A 15,696-nucleotide genomic window follows, 5' to 3' on the forward strand; every position below is an offset into this window, starting at 1 on the left:
GCAAACTTACTCATATTCTTAAGTCTGACCCTGACTGCTGTTGCACACTGAATGCATTCTGGAGCCCTGGCTCTCACACACACAACTAATGAGCTAGATACTAAACCATCAGTAATACCAAAAATTGGTCACTGGACTATTGTTTTTTTTTAAAATTGTAATATACAGCAAGAAGACTAGGTCACACCTAAAGTACTGGAGGATTAGCAATAGCCACAGGACTCCACTTCCCCGAGCGTCCTACAGCAAATGCATCTTCATTATGTCTTTTGTTAACCTTAACTGAGAGGTTAGAAAAGATGCCTCAAACATATGCTGCCCCATGCTTCTTTCTGAAGACCACACCTAGTGGGATCTCCAACAATGTGATATGAATAGAAAAGAGCTAACCTTCTGAACCTGATATGAGAGAATACTCAGATAAACGAAGGAATGAATATTTAGAATAAGAAATACCAATGTAGCCCAGAAGCTGGCATGGAGGACCAATGCTAAGATAACTGCTGCAGTGAAACCAACACCACTGGGAAGGGAAACAAAGCAAAGGCAAGATTAATGGGGAATACATCTTCCCAAGGGTGGGGGGGGAAAGAGGGTAAAAATCAAGCAGTGACCCCACTGCAGAGGCTTAGGTTTGCTGTCAGGAATAGTGCTGCTGGCACATTTCCTGAAATTGCCTTGGGTGTCAAATCACCCTTTGTCTACACCTTAAAAACCAACACATCACGATTATCAACCATTGAAGCACACATTTCCCAGCTCCGTAATGGAGGACAGGATAAGATTTTACTCAGGTTACAATAATGTTCTTGTCTCTACAGCAGGGAACTAGAATGGAATTATCGCAAGAATTGCAAGGGAACGCCAATATTAACAGCATCCCATTTTTGACAACTGTGCTCAACGTGGCTTGATAATGATAACCATAATCTTCTGCTAAAAAGCTTAGTATCCTACGTGCTACCTACCAATCCACAGATCATGCTCTGTCTGCCATGATGAGATGCCATCAGGACCAAATGGGAGGACCTCTGGATCAATATGACAGCCTTTAAAATTTGCACCCACAAGCATCAATGTCTTACTCTTGAGAAAGTCACTCCAGCGTTATGCATTCATGTACATTTTGACCTTTACGGTTTGCCTTCAAGCTTCTGTGTGTTATGTACTGAATGTAATCACATGCGAGACTTGAGTGAAGTTGTTCTAGTGAGGGGAGTGGTACATGTACGGTGGAGATTAACAAAGAAACTTCCACTGTACATAGTTAGAGGTGGCTATCCAGTGCTTCAGGGCTGCTCGTGATTGAAGCAGCTCAAACTCAACTGGCATGAAGTGCACTTGATCAGTGGGAGCACTAATCTACAACAGGCTTTTAAGAAACACACAGAAGTATTCAATGGAGAATTGGGCAGTATGAAAAAAATCACTGTTGAACTGACAGTTAGGCCTGACACCAAACCTAAATTCATGAACACAAGTAGTGCTCTATATACTCTCAAACCAAAAGCAAAGGCTGAAGTGGAAAGTTTTTTTGACATGGGGACTATAGAGAGATTCATCAGGGTAGGGCAGTGGATGTCATCTATGTGGATTTTAGTAAGGTGTTTGACAAAGTCCCTCATAGGAGGCTAATCCAGAAGATTAAAATGCATGGGATCCACAGCGAATTAGCTGTTTGGATTCAGAGCTAGTTTGCGGATAGAAGACAGAGGGTAGTAGAAGGGACATTCACGCTGGAGGTCGATACTAGTGGTGTTCTGCTGGGACCTTTGCTGTTTGTAATGTATATAAATGACTTGGATGAAAATGTAGATGGGTGGTTAGTAAATCTGCGGTTGATACCATGATTAGTGGAGAGAGGCAAAGAATACACAACATAGATCAGTTGCACATACGGGCCAAGAAATGGAGATGAGTTTAACCCAGATAAATGTGAGGTGTTGCCCCTCAGCAGGGCAAATGCAAGGAGACAGTACACAGTTAAAGACAAGATCAACGGTATTCCTGAGCAGAGATATCTTGAGATCCAAGTCCATAGCTCCGTGATAAGGTGGTTGAGGCAGCTTATGGAATGCTTGCTCTTATTAGTGAAAGTCAAAAGTCAGGCTATGTTGCAACTTTATAAAACACCAAAACCTCATCCCAACTGTGAAGCATGGTGGAAGGAGCATCATGGTTTGGTTCTGCTTTGCCGCCCCAGGGACTGAACAGATTGCAACTGTTGAGGGAACAATTAATCCAAAATTGTATCAAGGCATTTTACAGAAGGTCAGGGCAGCAGTCTGTCACCTGAAGCTTAAGAGACGTTGGATGATGCAACAAGATAATGATCCAAAACACGAGAAAATAAACAGAATGGCTTAAAAAGAAAATTTTGTGTTCTGGAATGGCCAAGTCAGAGTCCAGATCTTAACCCAACTGAGATGCTGTGTCATGACCTGAAGAGGGCTCTTCGTGGAAGGTATACCATAAATATTGATGAACTGAAACAGTTTTGTATGAAGGAATAGTCCAAAATTCCTCTTTGCCATTGTGCAAGTCTGATCAACAGCTACAGGAAACATTTGGTGGAGGTTATTGCTGCTAAAGGAGGTTTTACCAGTTATTAAATACGAGGGTACACATACTTTTTTTTAAGCCTGGACTGTGAATGATAAAACAATGTGTTCAATAAATACAAGTACAATTGTTTGTACAATTAGTTTAGGCAGATTGTGTTTGTCTATTGTTGTGACTTAGATGAAGATTAGACCCCATTTTCCGAGTAATTAATGCAGAAAATCAGGTAATTGCAAAGGGTTCACAAACTTTCTTGCAACTATGAGTCAATTAAGATCTTTCTTAGGACTACTAACATACTACAAAGTTTGTTCCTAACCCAGCTAGAAAGCTGAAAACTTCAGATTTTAAAACAAATCAACACACACTGGCAGTTGACAGATCACTGTGAAGAGGCTTTTAAAAACCCAGAGCAGTTTTGTCACAATCTGAAGCACTCACACACTTCCACCTGTCACTGCCCATACAGTTGACCTGCAACCCATCACCCTATAGTGTGGCGGCAGTTATCTCACACATCATGGCATCAGGTGAAGTCCCCAATCAATTTCACTTCAAGGACATCAAGCAAGGCAGAAAGCTACTATGCCCATATTGGGCAGGAAGCACATGCAATTGTCTTTGGAGTTAAATCCATCAAATCTTTAGCTAACAATTTACATTACTGACAGGTCACCACAACACCAATTTTTGGTCCCCAGGGAGGCATTCCTTCCCCAGTTGTTAGTCAAGTGGAACATTGGGCTCTGTTACTATCTGCGCATCAGCATGATGTAAAGTACAAGAGATCCAAGCACCATTTAAATGCTGATGGACCACCCAGACTTCCCTTTGCTGTTAGCTGCAGGGTAAGCCCGGAAGCGCACACGTACTGAAAATGCAGTAACCAAGCCAAGATCTATACATACACCACCAAGAGATGAAATAACTTTAGCATCATCCCTAGGTCGTCGATACACTCACAGGAACAGGCAGCCTCCTGCCCAATTGAATCACATTTAGTGACTAACCCTTAACACAGAGCAGAATAACCCCCAGGGTTACATCTGGGAATAAAGGCAGTGTATCCGCTTTCCCGAGTTTAGAAAAAAAAAGTTTCGTTGTTGGTTGAATTTGATGATTACTCCATTGTATGTGAAGAGTTCAGCAGCTAGTCTGTATATGGGAAGGGGGAGAAACCTTTAAAATAAGGGAGGAAGGATATGTTATGTATTCACGTAAATTTTGACCTTACAGGTTGCGATCAAGCTTCCCCACTCGTTACGTACTAAACGTGATGACGTAATGAGAGGGGGCATTCTGGGTAGACTTACAAGTAAAATAAACTGCGTACATTTTGTTTCATCACCCCCCCCCCCCAAATCTTTCGTGTGTTATTTGTGGCCTTCTGGTTTTGCAGCACCACAAACATAACATCCAATGCACAAGCTTTTGATTCCAGGTGCCAGAGAACAGCCACCGTCACTGAATTTTCCTCTCCCAGCTCTCCATTGACCAAATCTTAGAAGGCAGCAATGGAGAAAAACAGAGCACTCAGCGGACCTAAAGGTTGGAGGCACTGACCTCAATGACTGAGGTAAAAGCTATTAACTACCTGATGTGGCACTACCCAAAGCAAATGCGATTTTACCGCTCAGGAAGTCATTGCCCATGCAGTTACAATGAAGGAAGAAATGGGAACACCCACCCTCAGCAACATCAGGCCCCAAATGGTGGAATGCATATCCACCCAGAATTAAGCTCATCAATAGGTGATATGGTCACGTAGCACACACTTGCTACCCACCACTTTGCCATCAAGCACAAATTACGTTAACCCTATATTTATCCCATTTTATTCCGCCCACATTCCAAACGACACTACAGATCCTACAACTCATCCACGCATTTGGAAGCAGTTTATAGCAGCCAGGAACCCCATGCAACGGTAGAGAGAATGTGCAAATTCCATGTCAGGAGATACGAGATCACTTCATTTGGAAGTACCAGCAGCAATGCTGACTGTTTCAGGGAACTGGCCGGCACATCAGACACAATTGAGTATACTGACAACTGGTTCACTATCTAAAGTATTTGATAAGTTGGCAGTCCAAGTTCCTAAATCAGAGAGACTGGCTGCCTGGCTGGGATATGACCGAGCAGATTTCCTTTGCAATATAGACAGTATATGGTGAACAGTGATAGGATACTTGTTGAACTGCCCGTTGTGTTGCTGTGTCTGGCGATTGAGAGTCTTTGAGCAGCTGGAGCACTTGCTGAAGACCCTGTTCATCAGGTTGCCACTCCATCGTAAACAACAAACCTGCAACGAAGGGAGAAAATCCATGAGACATCTGGTTAAATCAGGACACCAGCACCAGTTTATAACTGCATAACTTGCAGGAGAAATTAAATCAGATAGCAGAAAAAATAATCAAGCTGAACTAAAAGCACAACCAAGGTCGCATCTGACTGCTGGGCGAGTCCAAATGTACAAAACTAGTAAGTGGGGTCACCTCAAATTAAACAAGCAAACCAGTCACTCTGAGCCTGGTTAATATAAAATGTAACAGACACATTATAGTTTCTAGACACTGTCCGCTTCCATGATACCCTGTACAACCTAACAAATGCACGTAGCTGAGCATAATATAAACTTTCACTCAACACAAGCAATACCTAGAGATCATACATGAATCATTGATGAGAAAGCCTGAAGAACAAGTGATGAATATTACTATCACGAGTAATACCCAAGCTTCTCTGGAACTTGTGGATTGTCAATATCCGTTTCTAAACAAGCTTAAATGGCACTTTGTTTTATAGGCCCAAAACAAACCTCTTTTAATAAACAGGCAATACAATTAACAAAACACATCCTCCACTTCAGCTCGTACCACTAATCAAGTCTGAGAAACACTTTGAAACTGTCCCCAGCCTAGGTGAAATTTCCTGAAAACAGAAAATACCACCGATAAGGCTCCGAAGTGTTCAATTGGGATAATATCAGCATTGATACATTTGCTGCAGAAGAATTTGCTCAGCATCTAGTTTAACCAAAAGTTAACATACGGCTAGCAGATAAGCTGAAGGATCAGAGGCTGAACTTAATATCAAATCATATAAAACTGGATATTGGAAGAATCTGTAATGCTGATGGAAAGGACAATTTTTGACATTGAAAGAAAGTCTGTAAAGCCAGAGTACAACAGCTATAGGCAGATTTTAGCTGTCGCTTGTTTAATCCGTAGGCTCAAAGTAAAAACACGGTACTTTACAAAATACACACAATATGCTAGCAGGACTCAGCATCTCTGGAAATGAATAAGCAGTTGATGTTTTGGGCTGAGATCGTTCTTCAGGATTGAGAATGAATGGAGAAGATGCCATAATAAAGAGGTGGGGGGGGGGAGAGAAGGGGAAGGAGGCTAGCTGGAAGGTGCTGGGTGAAGCCAGGTGGGAAAGGTCAAGGGCTGGAGAAGAAAGAAATTAGTGTCACAGTAGCATTACAAGGGCACAGATATAAATATTTGAAGAGAAGTAGAAAGAATAAACAGAAACAGGCGGGGGTCATCACTTCCCCGGCAATAGGTTGACTCATTATAAAGCCGAATGGCAGAGGACAAGAATGACCTCATATAGCACTCTTCGGAGAAGTGCAGTTATCTTAATCTATTACTAAAAGTACTCCTCTGTTCAGTCAAGGTGAGAAACCTTGACCAGAATTGCCAGGATTTTCCATAGGGTCCTTTGTTCTACCACAGCCTCCAATGTGTCCAGTTTGACTCCTATAACAGAGTCTGCCTTTCTAATCAGTTTACTGAGCCTGTTGGCATCACCCCTGTTGATCGCCCGAGAGGAGACTGAAAAAGAAAAGTGACGGGTAGGTGAGAAGAGGTAAAAGAACAGATTGGGGAATAGAGGGGACGGGGGATTTACTGGAAGCCTTCAGGCTGGAGGGTCCCTAGACAGAATACAAAGTGTTGCTCCCCCACCCTGAGGGTGGCCTCATCTTGGCACAGGAGGCGGCCATGGATCGGCACGTCAGAGCAGGAATGGGACTCTGATAAATGTTTAGCTACTGGGAAGTCTTACTTGTGGCAGATGGTGCAGAGGTGCTGGATGAAACTGTCCAATTTACGAATGGTCTCAGCAATGCAGAAGAGGCTGCATCAAGAGCACCGGCACAATCGACAACCCCAGATCTGCAGGTGCAGTGTTGCCTCACTTGGAAGGACTGTTTGGGGCACTGAATGAATGGAGGTGGTGTATGGGCAGGGGTAGCACTTAGGCCGCTTGCAGAGTTAAGTGCCGAGGGGATGATTAGCGAGTAGGTACAAATGGACAAGGAAACTGTGGAGGAAGTGATTCTCAGAAAGTGCGGTGGGGGCGGGGGAGAAGTAAAGAAATGTTTAATGGCAGGATCCCTTTGTAGATGGAAGATGTGTTGGATGCGGAGACTAATGGGGTGGTAGGACAAGAAGAACTCTGCCACCGTTAGGGCAGTGGGAGGATGGGGTGAGCGTGAATACATGGGAAATGGAAGAGACAAGGGTGAGAGCAGCATCAACAGTGGAGGAAGGGAAACCCTGTTCTTTAAAAACCATGTCCTGAGAACAGGCAAAGAAACAGAAGGGAATGGCATTTTTACAAACAGGTTTTTACATTTTTTTAACAAAGAATTCAGAAAAGAACTCAGGTGACAGTGTTATCTATGGTGTCGTTGTCAACTTAATAAAAACAGCTTTGTAAAATCACTTGCTTTGGTTCCTGAATGCCTTCAATTGTCTGACAAAACATGTGCAATATTTCAGCAGTTTTAACAAGATGTCCCACACAGACACCATCTTATTCAATTGTCTGTGCATCTTTCACACTGCTTTAATATACAGTCCATCGTTCATTTTAATTAATTACAATGAATCCACTGTTGCTCAGGGTCATACTGAACTCAGGAGCGATCTCAGAATCTACTGTAGTGATTATGACAGCAAGTACAAATCAGAATCCCTGCTTTACCCGACTATTTTCGTCAACCTGCACATTATGGGACACAATGGCAGAAAAAAAAATGCTCTTAACCGAGTGGAATAGTACAAGTGGAAAGGGACAAATAACTACTACATTAAAATTTATTGAGCTATGTTGTAAAAACGCGGGCATTAAATTTAAATCCTGACCCTGCTCATCATACAATTCTCCCAGTGTTCGGATAGCAACCTTGTAGATCACCCCACAGAAAGAATATTTAGTTCACAAAGGCCCAACGTCTGTGCAGAAATCAATACCTTTGTTCTCACCATTCCTCCCAGTAATCATTTGGAGGCTTGAGCATGAAGTAATCGGACATGGTGCAATGGCCTGTCGCCTAAAAGCACACCACTACCAATTCAGACTAACTTCACCCAGGACCGCCGGCCGGGTGTCCAGGGCCTCGATATATGCAGCCGCCAATACGGGGGAGTGCGGCTCCGCCTATGGGCGGGAAGCGGGTTGAAGCGAGCGAGGCCTAAAGCCCGCAGTTGCTCGGCGCCGGCCGCGACCGAGACGAAGGAGAGCCCTAAGCAGCGGCTTGCACACATCCCGGCCCCAAGCAGCGGACCTTCCTCTCAGTCCCCGACCGCCACGGCGATTGACTCACTGGATCCGGCGCCTTGTCCCAGTGTACCCATCCTCCCAGCCCACCGCTGAACTGCCGCCTCGGCTTCCCTCGGGGAGGCCTCCCCCACCGCCAGGGCTACGGAACCACTTCGCCCGCTGCCCGACCGAGCATCATCACCCACTGCCTTCGGCATCAGCTCATCTCCTCGCAGACCCAGCCCATTCACTCAATCCCCACTACTTCCCCCCAAGGCCCACACGACCTCTCCGCCCAAGGCCTAAACCTCCATCCTCTCCCCTCCATTCCGGAGCTTTGTGCTACATGCACTGCCTTTAGCTATGCCGCCCTCCAACCCCACGCAGACAATCACAGGCCTCAACTCCTGGGCTTCTATTCAGGCCTCCGCCGTCTCATTCTACGACCGAGTCAAAATTACTCCCCTCCACTTGCTCCTCATCCGGCGACCAATATCAGCACCCCACCCCCACACCGTGGAATACACCCACACCGCTTCTACACATCCACCACCTCCCTTACCCCCCAACACCCCTCCTCGTCCTCCACCTCCCTTACCCCCAACACCCCTCCTCGTCCTCCACCTCCCTTACCCCCAACACCCCTCCTCGTCCTCCACCTCCCTTACCCCCCAACACCCCTCCTCGTCCTCCACCTCCCTTACCCCCCAACACCCCTCGTCCTCTACCTCCCATACCCCCCTCCACCTCCCTTACCCCCCAATACCCCTCCTCGTCCTTCACCTCCCTTACCCAACACCCCTCGTCCTCCACCTCCCTTACCCCCCAACACCCCTCGTCCTCTACCTCCCATACCCCCAACACCCCTCCACCTCCCTTACCCCCCAACACCCCTCGTCCTCCACCTCCCTTACCCCCAACACCCCTCGTCCTCTACCTCCCATACCCCTCAACACCCCTCCACGTCCTCCACCTCCCTTACCCCCCAATACCCCTCCTCGTCCTTCACCTCCCTTACCCCCAACCCCCCTCGTCCTCCACCTCCCTTACCCCCCAACACCCCTCGTCCTCCACCACCCTTACCCCCCAACACCCCTCCACATCCTCCACCTCCCTTACCCCCAACACCCCTCGTCCTCCACCTCCCTTACCCCCCAACACCCCTCCACATCCTCCACCTCCCTTACCCCCAACACCCCTCGTCCTCTACCTCCCATACCCCCCAACACCCCTCCACCTCCCTTACCCCCCAATACCCCTCCTCGTCCTTCACCTCCCTTACCCCCCAACACCCCTCCACATCCTCCACCTCCCTTACCCCCAACACCCCTCGTCCTCTACCTCCCATACCCAACACCCCTCCACGCCCTCCACCTCCCTTACCCCCCAATACCCCTCCTTGTCCTTCACCTCCCTTACCCCCCAACACCCCTCGTCCTCCACCTCCCTTACCCCCCAACACCCCTCGTCCTCCACCTCCCTTAGCCCCAACACCCCTCGTCCTCCACCTCCCTTACCCCCCAACACCCCTCCACGTCCTCCACCTCCCTTACCCAATACCCCTCCTCGTCCTTCACCTCCCTTACCCAACACCCCTCGTCCTCCACCTCCCTTACCCCCCAACACCCCTCGTCCTCCACCTCCCTTACCCCCCCAACACCCCTCGTCCTCCACCTCCCTTACCCCCCAACACCCCTCCACATTCTCCACCTCCCTTACCCCCAACACCCCTCGTCCTCTACCTCCCATACCCCCAACACCCCTCCACCTCCCTTACCCCCCAATACCCCTCCTCGTCCTTCACCTCCCTTACCCCCCAACACCCCTCGTCCTCCACCTCCCTTACCCCCAACACCCCTCGTCCTCCGCCTCCCTTACCCCCCAACACCCCTCGTCCTCTACCTCCCATACCCCCCAACACCCCTCCACGTCCTCCACCTCCCTTACCCCCCAACACCCCTCCTCGTCCTCCACCTCCCTTACCCCCCAACACCCCTCCTCGTCCTCCACCTCCCTTACCCCCCAACACCCCTCCTCGTCCTCCACCTCCCTTACCCCCAACACCCCTCGTCCTCTACCTCCCATACCCCCCAACACCCCTCCACCTCCCTTACCCCCCAATACCCCTCCTCGTCCTTCACCTCCCTTACCCCCCAACACCCCTCCACATCCTCCACCTCCCTTACCCCCAACACCCCTCGTCCTCTACCTCCCATACCCAACACCCCTCCACGCCCTCCACCTCCCTTACCCCCCAATACCCCTCCTTGTCCTTCACCTCCCTTACCCCCCAACACCCCTCGTCCTCCACCTCCCTTACCCCCCAACACCCCTCGTCCTCCACCTCCCTTAGCCCCAACACCCCTCGTCCTCCACCTCCCTTACCCCCCAACACCCCTCCACGTCCTCCACCTCCCTTACCCAATACCCCTCCTCGTCCTTCACCTCCCTTACCCAACACCCCTCGTCCTCCACCTCCCTTACCCCCCAACACCCCTCGTCCTCCACCTCCCTTACCCCCCCAACACCCCTCGTCCTCCACCTCCCTTACCCCCCAACACCCCTCCACATTCTCCACCTCCCTTACCCCCAACACCCCTCGTCCTCTACCTCCCATACCCCCAACACCCCTCCACCTCCCTTACCCCCCAATACCCCTCCTCGTCCTTCACCTCCCTTACCCCCCAACACCCCTCGTCCTCCACCTCCCTTACCCCCAACACCCCTCGTCCTCCGCCTCCCTTACCCCCCAACACCCCTCGTCCTCTACCTCCCATACCCCCCAACACCCCTCCACGTCCTCCACCTCCCTTACCCCCCAACACCCCTCCTCGTCCTCCACCTCCCTTACCCCCCAACACCCCTCCTCGTCCTCCACCTCCCTTACCCCCCAACACCCCTCCTCGTCCTCCACCTCCCTTACCCCCAACACCCCTCGTCCTCTACCTCCCATACCCCCCAACACCCCTCCACGCCCTCCACCTCCCTTACCCCCATACCCCTCCTCGTCCTTCACCTCCCTTACCCCCCAACACCCCTCGTCCTCCACCTCCCTTACCCCAACACCCCTCGTCCTCTACCTCCCATACCCCCAACACCCCTCCACATCCTCCACCTCCCTTACCCCCAACACCCCTCGTCCTCTACCTCCCATACCCCCCAACACCCCTCCACCTCCCTTACCCCCCAATACCCCTCCTCGTCCTTCACCTCCCTTACCCCCCAACACCCCTCCACATCCTCCACCTCCCTTACCCCCAACACCCCTCGTCCTCTACCTCCCATACCCAACACCCCTCCACGCCCTCCACCTCCCTTACCCCCCAATACCCCTCCTTGTCCTTCACCTCCCTTACCCCCCAACACCCCTCGTCCTCCACCTCCCTTACCCCCCAACACCCCTCGTCCTCCACCTCCCTTAGCCCCAACACCCCTCGTCCTCCACCTCCCTTACCCCCCAACACCCCTCCACGTCCTCCACCTCCCTTACCCAATACCCCTCCTCGTCCTTCACCTCCCTTACCCCCCAACACCCCTCGTCCTCCACCTCCCTTACCCCCCAACACCCCTCGTCCTCCACCTCCCTTACCCCCCCAACACCCCTCGTCCTCCACCTCCCTTACCCCCCAACACCCCTCCACATTCTCCACCTCCCTTACCCCCAAAACCCCTCGTCCTCTACCTCCCATACCCCCAACACCCCTCCACCTCCCTTACCCCCCAATACCCCTCCTCGTCCTTCACCTCCCTTACCCCCCAACACCCCTCGTCCTCCACCTCCCTTACCCCCAACACCCCTCGTCCTCCGCCTCCCTTACCCCCCAACACCCCTCGTCCTCTACCTCCCATACCCCCCAACACCCCTCCACGTCCTCCACCTCCCTTACCCCCCAACACCCCTCCTCGTCCTTCACCTCCCTTACCCCCAAAACCCCTCGTCCTCCACCTCCCTTACCCCCCAACACCCCTCCTCGTCCTCCACCTCCCTTACCCAACACCCCTCGTCCTCCACCTCCCTTACCCCCCAACACCCCTCGTCCTCCACCTCCCTTACCCCCCAACACCCCTCGTCCTCCACCTCCCTTACCCCCAACACCCCTCGTCCTCCACCTCCCTTACCCCCCAACACCCCTCCACGTCCTCCACCTCCCTTACCCCCAATACCCCTCCTCGTCCTTCACCTCCCTTAGCCCAACACCCCTCGTCCTCCACCTCCCTTACCCAACACCCCTCGTCCTCCACCTCCCTTACCCCCCAACACCCCTCATCCTCCACCTCCCTTACCCCCCAACACCCCTCCTCGTCCTCCACCTCCCTTACCCCCCAACACCCCTCCTCGTCCTCCACCTCCCTTACCCCCCAACACCCCTCCTCGTCCTCCACCTCCCTTACCCCCAACACCCCTCGTCCTCTACCTCCCATACCCCCCAACACCCCTCCACGCCCTCCACCTCCCTTACCCCCCAATACCCCTCCTCGTCCTTCACCTCCCTTACCCCCCAACACCCCTCGTCCTCCACCTCCCTTACCCCAACACCCCTCGTCCTCTACCTCCCATACCCCCAACACCCCTCCACCTCCCTTACCCCCCAACACCCCTCGTCCTCCACCTCCCTTACCCCCAACACCCCTCGTCCTCCACCTCCCTTACCCCCCAACACCCCTCGTCCTCTACCTCCCATACCCCCCAACACCCCTCCACGTCCTCCACCTCCCTTACCCCCAATACCCCTCCTCGTCCTTCACCTCCCTTACCCCCCAACACCCCTCATCCTCCACCTCCCTTACCCCCCCAACACCCCTCGTCCTCCACCTCCCTTACCCCCCAACACCCCTCGTCCTCCACCTCCCTTACCCCCCAACACCCCTCCACCTCCCTTACCCCCCAACACCCCTCCACCTCCCTTACCCCCCAACACCCCTCCTCGTCCTTCACCTCCCTTACCCAATACCCCTCCTCATCCTCCACCTCCCTTACCCCCAATACCCCTCCACGTCCTCCACCTCCCTTACCCCCCAACATCCCTCGTCCTCCACCTCCCTTACCCCCCAACACCCCTCGTCCCTCACCTCCCTTACCCCCAATACCCCTCCACGCCCTCCACCTCCCTTACCCAACACCCCTTGTCCTCCACCTCCCTTACCCCCCCAATACCCCTCCTCATCCTTCACCTCCCTTACCCAATACCCCTCCTCATCCTCCACCTCCCTTACCCCCAATACCCCTCGTCCTCCACCTCCCTTACCCCCAATACCCCTCCTCGTCCTTCACCTCCCTTACCCAATACCCCTCCTCGTCCTTCACCTCCCTTACCCAATACCCCTCCTCGTCCTTCACCTCCCTTACCCAATACCCCTCCACGTCCTCCACCTCCCTTACCCCCCAATATCCCTCCTCGTCCTTCACCTCCCTTACCCCCAATACCCCTCCTCGTCCTTCATCTCCCTTACCCCAATACCCCTCCTCATCCTCCACTTCCCTTTACCCCAACACCCCTCCTCGTCCTTCACCTCCCTTACCCAACACCCCTCCTCGTCCTTCACCTCCCTTACCCAACACCCCTCCTCGTCCTTCACCTCCCTTACCCAACACCCCTCGTCCTCCACCTCCCTTACCCCCAACACCTCTCGTCCTCCACCTCCCTTACCCCAATATCCCTCCTCGTCCTTCACCTCCTTTACCCCAACACCCTTCGTCCACCACCTCCCTTACCCTCAATATCCGTCCTCCACCTCCCTTACCCAACACCCCTCGTCCTCCACCTCCCTTACCCCCCAACACCCCTCATCCTCCACCTCCCTTACCCCAATATCCCTCCACGTCCTCCACCTCCCTTACCCCCCAATACCCCTCCTCATCCTCCACCTCCCTTACCCCCAACACCCCTCCTCGTCCTTCACCTCCCTTACCCAATACCCCTCCTCATCCTCCACCTCCCTTACCCCAATATCCCTCCTCGTCCTTCACCTCCTTTACCCCAACACCCTTCGTCCACAACCTCCCTTACCCTCAATATCCCTCGTTCTCCACCTCCCTTACCCCCAACACCCCTCGTCCTCCACCTCCCTTACCCCCCCAACACCCCTCGTCCCCCACCTCCCTTACCCCAACACCCTTCGTCCACAACCTCCCTTACCCCTCAATACCTCTCGTCCACAACCTCCCTTACCCCTCAATACCTCTCGTCCACAACCTCCCTTACCCCTCAATACCTCTCGTCCACAACCTCCCTTACCCTGAATATCCCTCATCCACAACCTCCCTTACCCTGAATATCCCTCATCCACAACCTCCCTTACCCCTCATCCACAACCTCCCTTACCCCAACACCCTTCGTCCATAACCTCCCTTACCCCTCATCCACAACCTCCCTTACCCCTCAATACACCTCATCCTTCACCTCCCTTACCCCCCCCAACACCCCTGGTCCTCCACCTCCCTTACCCCAAACACCCCCCATTGCCCAAGCCTCTCCTCGTTCTCCCCCTCACTTGCCCCCAAAGCCTCTCCTTGCCATCCCCCTCACTTGCTCCCCACACCTCTCTTAAAGCCCCCCAACACCTCTTCTCATCCTCCACCCACGGCCACCCCACACCTCTCACCCTCCACCCACGGCCACCCCACACCTCTCACCCTCCACCCACGGCCACCCCACACCTCTCATCCTCCACCCATGGCCCCTACATTTCCTCATCCTGGGCCCCACACTCGGACCCTCTAACTCATCCTGCTTCCTGGGTACCATATATTCCGTCCACTCCCACCACTTCCTCCTCATGGAACCTGCGGTTCTCTTTCTTTGGTCTGCCTCCAAAGCATCCCATCATTACAAATCTGGCCAGCAATCCCCCCCTCTGGAGGGCGAGAAGCCCGCCCTCGCCGCTCTCCTTCTCCTCCTCCTCCCTTCGGGCCTATTTGATCCGAACTTCTCTCTCCTCCCCTCACCCTTCACATCGTGAGACTCCAGCACGCCACCCACCCCGACCTTCCTCTCCTCCAGCAGATCCTTACCCTCACCCGGTCCTGCCTCCCTCCCTTCCCCTTTTCACTCACCTCCTTTTCCCTTCTCTCTCGCTCTCTCCGGGTTGCTCGCGCCGCTGCCCTGGACCCGGTTTAAATTCTCTTCCGCCAATCCTAGTCGCAGCTTCTCTACACGTGACCGTGAGCCTATTCTACCCAGAAGGCGCTGCGCTCCGAGCATGCGCTGTTGGATGAGGGCGGCTTACCTCCACTACCCCTCACCCCCATGCCGTGTTGCTAGGATACGTGCTTAGATCCCTGGCTTCAGCTTGAAGCCCACAGTAGCTGCAAACGGCTAATTATGTTTTTAAAGATTATAGCTATCCATTTTTATTAAGTCAATGGCATTAACTAATTCTAGAGAGAGAGAGGATAACTTGTATTTATGCAATTGTTCCAGACTGAAGCAGGGTTTGTGGGGAGGTGCCCGCTTTGGCCGGCATGAGGCTGCAAAGGATATCGAGGCAACGAACGAGGTAGGTAGGTGAGCTGCTAAGTACGAGCGAGGGTCAGAACAAGAATTAGGTGATTCTAAAGAATAGAGAGTATTAACGTTG

At 52.3% G+C, this 15,696-nt stretch overlaps 1 protein-coding gene across 3 annotated transcripts in view; it reads right to left on the reverse strand.

Annotated features, from left to right (window-relative positions):
- The window catches only part of LOC134339246 (transportin-2), a 49,249-nt gene extending 33,970 nt beyond the window's left edge, over window positions 1-15,279 (reverse strand). The window contains exons 1-2 of one of the 3 annotated variants that reach the window (XM_063035597.1): window positions 15,173-15,279; window positions 4,752-4,864 (exon numbers count right to left, since the gene is read on the reverse strand). In XM_063035597.1, coding sequence (XP_062891667.1) covers window positions 4,752-4,850 — 99 coding nt within the window. In that variant the 5' untranslated portion in view covers window positions 4,851-4,864; window positions 15,173-15,279. Of the gene's footprint in view, window positions 1-4,751; window positions 4,865-7,829; window positions 8,556-15,172 lie in introns of those variants that run through there. The other 2 variants (XM_063035596.1, XM_063035595.1) reach the window with 2 other exon arrangements.
- Between the last annotated feature and the right edge of the window lie 417 nt (window positions 15,280-15,696).

This window comes from Mobula hypostoma, chromosome 29 (genome assembly GCF_963921235.1).
Source record: "Mobula hypostoma chromosome 29, sMobHyp1.1, whole genome shotgun sequence".
In the NCBI taxonomy this organism is placed as follows: Eukaryota; Metazoa; Chordata; class Chondrichthyes; order Myliobatiformes; family Myliobatidae; genus Mobula; species Mobula hypostoma.